At 35.3% G+C, this 11,160-nt stretch overlaps 1 protein-coding gene across 1 annotated transcript; it reads right to left on the reverse strand.

The window, feature by feature from the left end:
- Positions 1-933: 933 nt before the first annotated feature.
- On the reverse strand, positions 934-4,735 carry LOC117277585 (uncharacterized). Its single transcript, XM_070194014.1, has 7 exons — positions 4,502-4,735; positions 4,277-4,424; positions 3,679-4,172; positions 3,508-3,564; positions 3,014-3,387; positions 1,971-2,442; positions 934-1,578 (listed from the first exon to the last, which is right to left on the reverse strand). Exons 1-7 carry the CDS (start codon positions 4,733-4,735, stop codon positions 934-936), a joined length of 2,424 nt encoding a protein of 807 aa, XP_070050115.1.
- Positions 4,736-11,160: the final 6,425 nt, after the last annotated feature.

The raw sequence follows: 11,160 nt of genomic DNA on the forward strand, positions 1-11,160 counted from the left end.
ACAAATCTCTTTCAATTACTTTAAAGAACTACCAAAATAAACTAAGGCATGTGTTGCAACAATATTCAATATTATGCTCATCTTCCGATTAAACACGATAATGAATAAAATCACAACTAGAGTTAAAGCTCTTCCAACAAAAGATAATATTGTGAACCGAACAGAAACGATGAAATTTAGCTAGGGTTACATTTGGGGTGAGAGCACAAAGAGAGAGAGAGAGAGAGAGAGAGAGAGAGAGAGAGTCAGATCTTTTCTTATTCAATTGAACAAAACTGAGCTAAGAATCTTCAGAGTTATATGTATATACAAAGGGAAAAATAGTAACCTCCTATCAAATCTAACCGAATTATTATAAATACAACTTTATTACATAGTGTGCTGACTATAGCCCAACTCCTAAAGGTTCAGGCCCAAATGTCTCTAATGTTATGTAACTCCAACACCCCCCTTAAGTTAGAGGGTGAGATCATGACCAACTTGCCAAGCAACAAATGATGTTGTCCACTTGTCAAGCACTTGGTAAATATGTCAGCCATCTGAGAAGAAGTACAGATATGATACAAGGAAATAAAACCGTCAGCCAATTTTGTCCATATGAAATGACAATCCACCTCAATGTGTTTAGTACGTTCGTGAAATATAGGATTTTTTACAATATGTAGGGCAGCCAGATTATCGCAATAAACAAGAATAGGAGACACAGTAGGAAGACTCAAATCAATGAGTAGGCGAACTAATCAAACCAATTCAGCCACAACCTTACTCATTGCCCGATACTCAGCCTCGGCAGAGGATAAGGAGACAACAGCCTATTTTTTAGATTTCTAACTTATTAAACTCCCACCTAGAGATATGTAAAACCCATAAACAGACCTACCGGACTCAGAACACGCTACCCAATCACTATCACAGTAGGCAAGTATGGATAAATCAAGGGATATTGAGAAAAATCCCAACATTAGGAGTGCCTTTCAAATATCTCAAAATGTGAAGAGCAGCATTCATATGAGGCACCCTAAGACACTTGAGAAATTGACTGAAGTGCTGAACAGTAAAACATAAATCAGGCTTAGTGTGGGTGAGAAAATTAAGTTTACCAACCAAGCTTCTATAAGTGTCAGGCCTAGGCAACAACTCCTCATCATCAGATTTCAGTTTTACACCCAATTCAACAGGAGAAACCACAGCTGAAATAGAATCACAATTAAATTCATGAAGTAAATCAGCAATGAACTTTCTTTGATGAAGAATAACCCCAGATTCATCATATAAGACTTCAATACCAAGAAAATAGTTAAGTAAACCCAAATCTTTGATCTTAAATTGATTGTTCAGAAACTCCTTAAGGGCAGAAATTTCATGAAGGTAATCACCCGTAATAATAATATCATCTACATACACAGCAAGAAAAACAGTGGAAGTGGCAGATTTCTTAATAAAGAGAGAATAGTCATTTAGGGAAGAAATATAACCCCTAGAGCAAAGAGCATGTGATAATTTGGCATACCACTGATGAGATGCTTGTTTTAGACCATAAAGAGACTTTTGTAGCTTGCAAACCAAAGTAGAAGTGTGCTGAACAGTAGAATTAACAGTAAGACCTGGAGGTAACTATATGTAAACCTCCTCATCCAGGTCACCATAGAGGAACGCATTGTTAACATCTAATTAAAAGAGAGACCATCCTTTCTTGATAGCAAAAGCCACAAGACACCTGATGGTGCATATCACAACAGGGGAAAAAGTTTCATGAAAATAAATTCCCTCAATTTGTGTATCACCTCATACCACTAATCTATCTTTATACCTTTCCACACTACCATTACCTTTATGTTTAATTTTATACACTCATTTACAATCAATTGGCTTCTTTCTTTTAGGCAATTCAACTATTGTCCAAGTCTTATTAACCTCTAAAGCATCAAATTCCTTCCTCATAGCCTCTTTCCAAGCAGGGTTACAGCTACCTGAGTATAAGAATGAGGCTCAGTTGTTGCTATTTGGGTAGCAGAAAGTGATGTGGAAGTAGATCTAGAAAGGGAAGGAGGAAGTTGTGTAATAAAATTATTAAGATGGGAAGGTAGTGTATGAGTCATGATATTCCTTCTAACTTCAGAAGGAGGGACAGAACATAAATCAGAAGGTACAGGAATAGAAGGGATGGCTGGTGGATCAGAAGATGCAACAAGTGAAGAAGGGATAGAACAAGGAAATGAAGAGGTCTTAGATTGAAAAGGATAATAGTCATCAGTAGGAATAGAAGGGACTGGAGAGCTAGGGGATGGAGAAGACAAAAGGAATGGAAAAATGGACTCATGGAATACTACATCTCTGGAGACAAATATACTTCTGGTGGACAGATTGTACAATTTGTACCCTTTCTTACCAAATAGATAACCAACAAGCACATAAGGAGCTGCTCTAGGATCTAGTTTATCTCTGTTACACTTAGGGATAGTAGTATATCATAGGCATCCAAAGGGCTTCAAATGAGTATAGAAAGGTAATTTACCATATAGGACTTCAAAAGGGGTCTTATTGTGTAAAATAGTTGAGGGGAATCTATTTATTAAGTAAGTGGCAGTTAAGATGCAATCTCCCCAAAATTTTATTGGCAGTTTTGATTGAAATAATAATGCTCTAGCTGTTTCTAGTAAGTGTTTGTATTTTCTCTCAACAACACCATTTTGCTGAGGTGTGTGTGGACAAGAAGTTTGATGGATAATGCCATGATCAGAGAAGTATTGTAAGGCAGAATTGGAGAGACCTAATTCTAGGGCATTGTCACTTCTGACTGTTTTAACAGGAAGATTGAATTGTATTTTAATCATAGATATGAAGTCTTTCAACAAAGAGAAGGCATTACTTTTGGATTGCATTAAATGGGTCCAAGTTGCCCTACTATGATCATCCACATTGGTAAGAAAATATCTATCCCCAGAATATGTGTGTGTGTGTGTATATGTGTGTGTGATTAGGTTCCCATGTATCAACGTGAATCAATTCAAACAAGGAATTAGAGATAGAAGTACTATGAGAAAAAGGCACTCTATTCTGCCTTGCTAGTGGACAAACAGGACATACAAAAGATTGTTTAGAAGACAAATCAACAGATATAGAAGGAATGAGCTTCATTTTAGCAATAGAAATATGTCTCATCCTATGGTGCCAAAGTACATCATGCTTATTTATACTATGCACATCATTTGAAGGAACTAAAGGAATAGAGTTCAAAGTACTTTTATTTTGTACAACCTTATTAAAGAAAATATCAAAAACATTCTTAGGTTGTACATTTTTATGGAAGCTAGAACCAGGAGTAGACTGATGCTCATGAAGAAGATTGTAAAGTCCTTGGTCCAATTTACCAAGTTCTAGAAGCTTCTTCATGGAAAGGTCTTGTATGAGAATGCATGAAGAAGTAAATAAGATTAGGCATTTAAGTTGTTGAATTAATTTGTGTATAGAAATTAGATTATAGTGAAAAGATAGAATGTATAGTACTTGATGGAGAGTCAAAGAAGGAGACAGAGTAACAGATCCAATAGAAGTAACTTTTTCCTTATATCCATTAGGTAAAGTTACTTAGTAAGGAGTAGTTAGTGGTGTGAGGTTAAAAAAGATATCTTTATTAGAGGTTATGTGATCAGTAGCTCCACTATCTATAATCCATACACTGATACTAGTCCCAGATAGCAAACAAGCATGAGAATCATTATCAAAATAAACATGCAGAGATAAAACACTACCAGCAAAGTTGGCGGAAGCCATCAGGTTGGATTGAGAGTCAGAATCATAACTAATTTGAGTCTGTTGCAGCAATGACATAAGCTGTGAATATTGTTGTTTGGTTAAACCAGGAATGGATGAAGCTTGATCATCATAGGGTGGACCAGGAATACCATTACAGATCTGGGGAGAAGCAGATTTCAAACCAGGATATGGACATCCAATCTCAGTAGACACATTTGTAGCTACCCTCTTTCCTTTATTAAATTTGAAATTCTGGGGAAACCCATGGAGTTTATAATATTTGTCAATTGTGTGACATGATTTCTTACAATACTTATAGAACACATTGCCCCTGGATTGATCAAAGTCTATCTTCTGATTGTACTGTTTTGGAGAAAATGGATTATTGTTCATATTGGCAGAAAAGGAAGAAGACTCTAGAGTCAGTTGTAGAGTGAAATAAACTTATCTTTAATTCTCATCTTGAAGGAGTATATTGTATGCATCATCAAGTGAAGAGGTTGCATCATCAACAAATTACTCCTAAACCCTACATAAACTTCATTCAAACCCATGAGAAACTGATGAAGCTTATCCTCCTCCTCATCTTTTTGAATTCCTGGCTTAGAAGCACAAGTACATGAATTACCATGATTATTACGCATTGTGCCCAACTCATCCCAAAGCTTCTTCAGTTTGTTGAAGTATGAAGCAATGTCAAGTGATCCTTGCTGAGTTGAGGTCAATTCATTTTTAATTCGAAAACCTTAGTCCCATTTACAGCCACATACCTACGCTCCAGTTGTTTCCAAATTCTCTCAGTAGTTTCTGAGTATTGGACACTCTCAGCAATAACCGGTGAGAGTGAACTGGTTAACCATGAGATTACTATATTATTGCACCTATCCCACTGTCGTAAGATTGCAAGGTTGTCATTAGTAGAAGGTCTAGGACAAGAGCCATCAACAAAAGCAATTTTATTTTTGGCAGATAGAGACATTATCATGCTTCTCTTCCACCCCCATAACCAGACCCAGAGAAAGGACTACTGACTAGACAAGTTCCAGGAATATCAAAAGAGTGTACGAAAAGAGGACTCGAAGGGTCAGGACTACACAAAGTTCCAGCAGAACTAGTGTTAGGGTTTACAATTACAGTTGAATTCACCATTGTGAAACAAGTAGGAAAAATTTGTATAACAAGATAAAATCCATAATCAATAGAATCAAAATTGAGAAACGATCCTAAATATGCATTTAGAAGGCAAAGACAGGAAAAACAACTAGGGCTACCAATCTCCTTCCTTTATACTCGAAGAAGTGAGCCTTGAAACAATATAAGCTCGTAGAAGCTTTCCGGAATCAGAAAAAAAATGTCAACGCCGGAAAGAGAAAGGAATTTCGTCGCCGGAATCTCAGGAACACCGTTCACCAAGAAAAAATAGCAAGCTCGCAACTTTTTCGATTCAACCAATAGGGGCAAATCCGCTCCATATCTCACCCTAGGATCTACCAAAACCCTCACTCTGATACCATGATAACATTGTGAATCGAACGAAAAAATAAAATTTAGTTAGGGTTACATTTAGGGTGAGAGCACGGAGAGAGAGAGAGAGAGAGAGAGAGAGAGAGAGAGAGAGAGAGAGAGAATCGGATCTTTACTTATTCAATTGAACAAAAACTGAGCTAAGAATCTTCTGGAGTTGTATATATATATATATATATATATATATATATATATATATATATATATATATATATATATATATATATACACAAAGGACAAAATAGTAACCTCCTATCAAATCTAACTGGATTATTATAAACACAGCTTTATTACATAGTGGGCTGACTATAGGCCAACTCCTAAAGGTTCAGGCCCAAATGTCTCTAATGTCATGTAACTCAAACAACAAATTCAAGCAATCAAATAATAATCAAATTCATAGATAATAATCAAGTCACCAAATCATGTCAAATCCTAATATAAACTACTCTATAATCATGGAGGAAGTCATCATAAATAGAGTTAAAGAATAAGAAAACATCAATGCAACGTTACAATCCAAACTCCTGTATTGAATTGGTGGAAAGATGATGAATTCTTGCATCTTGAAGCCTCCAATGCTCTCTCAATCCTCTGTAGGTCAAAAATCCATTCAAATTGTATTTATACCGTGTAGAAGTGGGTTCGGACGAAATTACCATTTTCAAGCCGAAAAAGGAAATTACTCTAAGGAAAATGAACAGGCGCGGCGCACCCCGCGTCGTCCAATGCGTCGTGCCTGTGGGTATTATCAGAGGGCACATCATTTTGTTAGCAGGTACCATTGCACTATCGCACCGCACCTCGCCGCCCCATGCGGCGTGGTAGTGCAATTTTCTCAAAGTAATTTTTTTCGTACACTTTTTGATATCCAGACTTGGTCCTCGACCCCCGAACTCGATCCCGATTTCTTTCCTTGGGCTTTTACTCAGACTTTAAAGCTCAAATTTGTTCGATTTAGCCTCTAATTATCTTTGTAACTTGAAATCATACCCTGCAAGGCATAAAACACGTAATAAGTGCAAATCACCATCATTTAAGCTCAAAAACAAGTAAAATGTAGTAATTAGAGTGCAAAATACTGCTAAAATACGAGTTTCTAGCCTACCATCAACAAACACTAAGGTTCGTGAATTAGCTACCTTGACCGTTGGGCCAATTTCTTCCTTCAGGCCCCAACAAAATAAGTAACAAAGTAAAGATTATCAAATTGTGGCCTAACAACACAAATGTTCAAATTCTTTTTAGTAACTTTGGACATAACACAGGAATCTAACCAATCACCTAAAATATCCTTCACCGTGAGAACTACATAAATCATTTTTGACTCTCCCAGTGTGTGGTAATAGTTGAAATAATATTCACATCGTCTTATCCAATCTCTAACATTATTCTCATCGAATTCAAGAAAAGCCAGTTTTCCTTTAAGGCGTCAGATATTGTTTTTTGGGTGAGAGAAGAATATGGGAAGGTTTATAGGTGTTTGGTTAGTGTATGTGGGTAACTGGATGATTGGATTGTTGAAAGAGGAGCTGGGGTAGTGTATATTGGTAATTGGGCCGAAGAATACATGTTAGAGTAGTGAGAGGGTGTATCTGGGCCGAAGTGTTATGACTTGTCATTTGGTCTACCCTTGGTGAATGGGTCTCTGTTACTCATAATGTGATGTATGTTTTGAAGGTTAATGGGTTAGGTGTATACTGAGGATCAAACCTTGGGTTAAGTTGGATGAGTTTGGAGTGATTGTAGGGAGGAGGAGTAGACGGGCATTGCCGGCGTAAAGATAGGTCTGTAAGCCCTACTCACAGATGATTGGCCGATTTCAACGTACGAAATTCCCTAAGCCATATATATATCTATTCACGATTCTTCTCTCATATAGATATCTGACACCATAGCCTTCATTCTCCTGCTCGACTCAGCATTCTGCTTCTGTACTTCTTCTATTTGCTCCAAAGCATCAACGAACGATTGAAGTTGTTGCTCTAAGTTAATAAGTAAAGATACTAGCACCCCATCTTTACCCTGGTGATTCCACTATTGAAGCCAAGAATGAGGCTCTGGATACCAAATTGTAGCAATTGCTACAGACGACGGAAATGGAAAAAGACAAAATAAAAATTAAGAGGTTTTTTCATATCAGATAATTCTTCTTGTTACACTACTCATTCCCTAATTAATATACTAATACTAGACAGTTGTCATGCCATAATTCAATACCTGGAAGGAAACATTGTATACAGGTAAAAATGTAACGACTCGGTCGGTCGTTTTGAGTATTACAATCCCGGTTTTCCATTTACTGCTCAATTTATGCTTTACAGTTATTTTATGACTTACTAGGTTAATTGGTTCGGGTCCGGTGAGTTTTTGGAATGACTTGGAATACTTAGTTCCAACGTTTAAAGCTTAAGTTAAAATAATGACCGGATATCGTGTGATGACCCAAAATGTCATCTTTAAATTTAATAAGTAATTCTGTATTCTAAGACCTCGAAAAGCACCATGTATTATTTCTCGACTTGCGTGCGCAGTCCGTACAAATTTTCGGAAAGTTTTTATGTGAAAAATGGATTAAAATGTGAAATAGAGCTTTAAAACTCAACTGGGTTGACTTTGGTCAACATTTTGAGCAAACAGACCCATATCAGTGCTTTGACAATTCCGGTAGGTCCGTATCGTGATTTGGGACTTGGGCGTATGCCCGGAATCGAATTCCGAGGTCCCTAGCCCGAGATATGAAATTTTGATGAAAAAGTAAAAGCTTGAAAGCTTAATGATTTTTAAGAAATTACTTATATTGGATTTATTGACCTCGGGTCCATATTTTGGTTCCGGGGTCCGGTAAAGGTCTACTATAATATTTATGACTTGTCTGTCGAATTTGGTGAGAATCGGAGTTGATTTGATGTGATTTGGACGTCCGGTTGTAAAAATATAAATTTTAAAGTTTTCTTAAAAACTTCCTTTGATTTGGTGTCCGATTCGTAGTTCTAGGTGTTATTTTGGCGATTTGATCGCGCGAGCAAGTTCGTCTACGATTTTAGGACTTTTGTGTGTGTTTGGTTTGGAGCCCCGAGGGCTCGAGTGAGTTTCGGGTAAGGGTGGCAAGTGGTGCGGGCCCGGTCCTAAGTGGGCTTCGCGGGCCCGGTCCTAAGTGGGCCGATTCTAAGTGGGTCGGTCCTATGCGGTCCGGTCCTAAACGGTCCTGGGCTTCGCGGGCTTATTGCTGGAACCGGCTCGAGACCGGGACCAAGAACTAACAGTCCCGGGTTAAGTGGGCCGGTCCCGGGCCTAAACGGGCCCAACAGAAACTTTGTATTTTTAATTTTTTTTTTATAGAAGTTAGAGAAAAAAATAGTAATAAAGATATATAAGCTATATTCGATTTATATACTATATATACATATTAAAATATATATATACTATATTATATATACATAGTATACATCTTAAAATATACTATATATATATCTTAAGATATACTATATATATATATATATATATATATAGTATAGTATAGTAGATCTTAAGATATATATACATCTTAAGATATATAAGCTATATATATATATATATATATATATATATATATATATATATATATATATAGTAAGATGTATATATAGTATATCTTAAGATGTATACTATCGAATATGACTTATAAACTATGTATATATATATTATAGTATATATATAGTATATTATATATATATACATAGTATATTCGATATACTCGATATACATATATATATATAAGCTTTTATATATATACTATACTATACTATATATACATCTTAAGATATATAAGCTATATTCGATTTATATACTATATATACATCTTATTATATATATATATATATATATATATACACACACACACACACACACTATACTATATATACATCTTATATATACACACACTATACTATATATACATAGTATATAAGTCATATTCGATAGTATACATCTTAAGATATATATAATATATATAGTAAGATGTATATATATATTATAGTATAGTATAGTATATACTATATATAAGCTTATATATATACTATACTATAATATAATATATATATACATCTTACTATATATAAGCTATATTCGATTTATATACTATATATACATCTTAAGATATACTATATATACATGTATATCTACTATATATATCTAGTATACTATGTATCTTTGCTTCAAAATTTTCCGATGTTATTACTGATAGAACTCAGTTACAAAGATTTTTGGGAAGCCTAAATTATATTTCGCCTTTTTATAAAGATTTGTCGCGTGATTTAGCCCCTTTATATGACAGGCTAAAAAAGAATTATAAAAATTCTTGGACTGATAGTCATACTACTTTAGTTAAAAATATTAAGCAACGTGTTAAATCTTTACCTTGCTTAACCCTTGCTAATCCTGCATGGCAAAAGATTATAGAGACTGATGCGTCTAATATTGGTTATGGAGGGATTTTGAAACAGATAAATCCCAAAGATAAACATGAATATCTGATTAGATTCTACTCTGGTAAATGGTCTGAAGCCCAAAAGAAATACGCTACTGTAGCACATGAAATGTTGACTATAGTAAAATGTATTTTAAAATTTTAGGACGAGTTATACAATCAAAAGTTTTTGATAAAAACTGATGCACAGTCTGTTAGATATAAGTTTAACAAAGATTTTAAACATGATGCCTCGAAAATGATATTTGCAAGATGGCAGGCTCAATTAGCCCCTTTTGATTTTGAGATACAATATAAAAAGGGAATTGATAATTCTTTGCCTGACTTTTTATCTCGTGAATATCTACAGGATGGAACCCCCCGGGGTAGGGGAAGAGGTAGAGGTTGGGGAAGATCATCCCCACACTCTAAAGAAAGATCATCATCTTCAGGATCGTCATATGGATCCTCATCAAACTTCCCAGTTATACAAATGGGAAGAAAGAGTTTGGTTAATGAGAGGATATCTCTCAGAGAAGAATCATCAATTGGACCATCTGTCTATCTGGAAGACATTCCATAAGATAGCCCGTTATACGCGCATTTGCAGGCATATTTGACTGCTCAAAAACAGAAAGATACTTCTGTTAAGCAAAGTGATACTTTTGCTTCCATTTCTAAAGATGACAATGATGATATCAAGTCATACGAAAAGGTCTCAAAAAGAGAAATGATATTTCTCTTAGAAAAATCTGATATTCAGAGAAAAGAAGAACCTTGGAAGATATTCCAAAGGTATTTAATAAATGGGTTATATTATCCGGGTGAGTCATACAAAACCCGTTCCTACTATGAAACGATATTAACCAGTACTGGCAGTGCATATTTTCAGCACTTCTCTGGGTATAGCACAGACGAGAACGTTTATAACTTCTCGAAGATTATAATTAAACAGATTATATTTGTTGAAGATTGGGGTATATCCACAATGAAAGAAAGGCAGATAAGCCTTAACAAAAATAAAATAAATTTTACCTATTGGAATTATATCCAAGCCTTTGATAAAGTGCTTTACTACAATAATGATAGACACAAACATACTTGGTTTATAAAGGTATGTGCAAAGATATTTACAGCAACTGTTCCTAATTGGTTTCTGAACTGGTGGTCATACTACGGTCCAACAATAAAAATTTTACCAGATCCATTTCTTAAGTTATACAAAGAATGGATTAAAACCTCCCCTTTTATAAACAACTTATATCATTCAGATCATATTTGTTACCCTGATAAAATCAACCAGATTTATTTCTTTCTGGAATTCTCTATTCCGTGGATACACAAATGGAATCCAGAAGTCGGATTCACAGAAGAACAAGTCCCATGCTTATACAGGACTTTTTACAATAATTTTTGGGATAAGCTAATGAAGA

This window comes from Nicotiana tomentosiformis, chromosome 2 (genome assembly GCF_000390325.3).
Source record: "Nicotiana tomentosiformis chromosome 2, ASM39032v3, whole genome shotgun sequence".
NCBI lineage: Eukaryota > Viridiplantae > Streptophyta > Magnoliopsida > Solanales > Solanaceae > Nicotiana > Nicotiana tomentosiformis.

Excerpts from the sequence above, each read along its gene's own strand:
- LOC117277585 (XM_070194014.1), bottom strand. The coding sequence starts at position 4,735 with ATGTCTCTATCTGCCAAAAATAAAATTGCTTTTGTTGATGGCTCTTGT. Across the intron at positions 3,565-3,678 it reads TATCTGGGACTAGTATCAGT|GAAAAAGTTACTTCTATTGG; the intron begins GTATGGATTATA and ends AATGGATATAAG. Across the intron at positions 2,443-3,013 it reads ACTTCTATCTCTAATTCCTT|AGATAAACTAGATCCTAGAG; the intron begins GTTTGAATTGAT and ends TAAGTGTAACAG.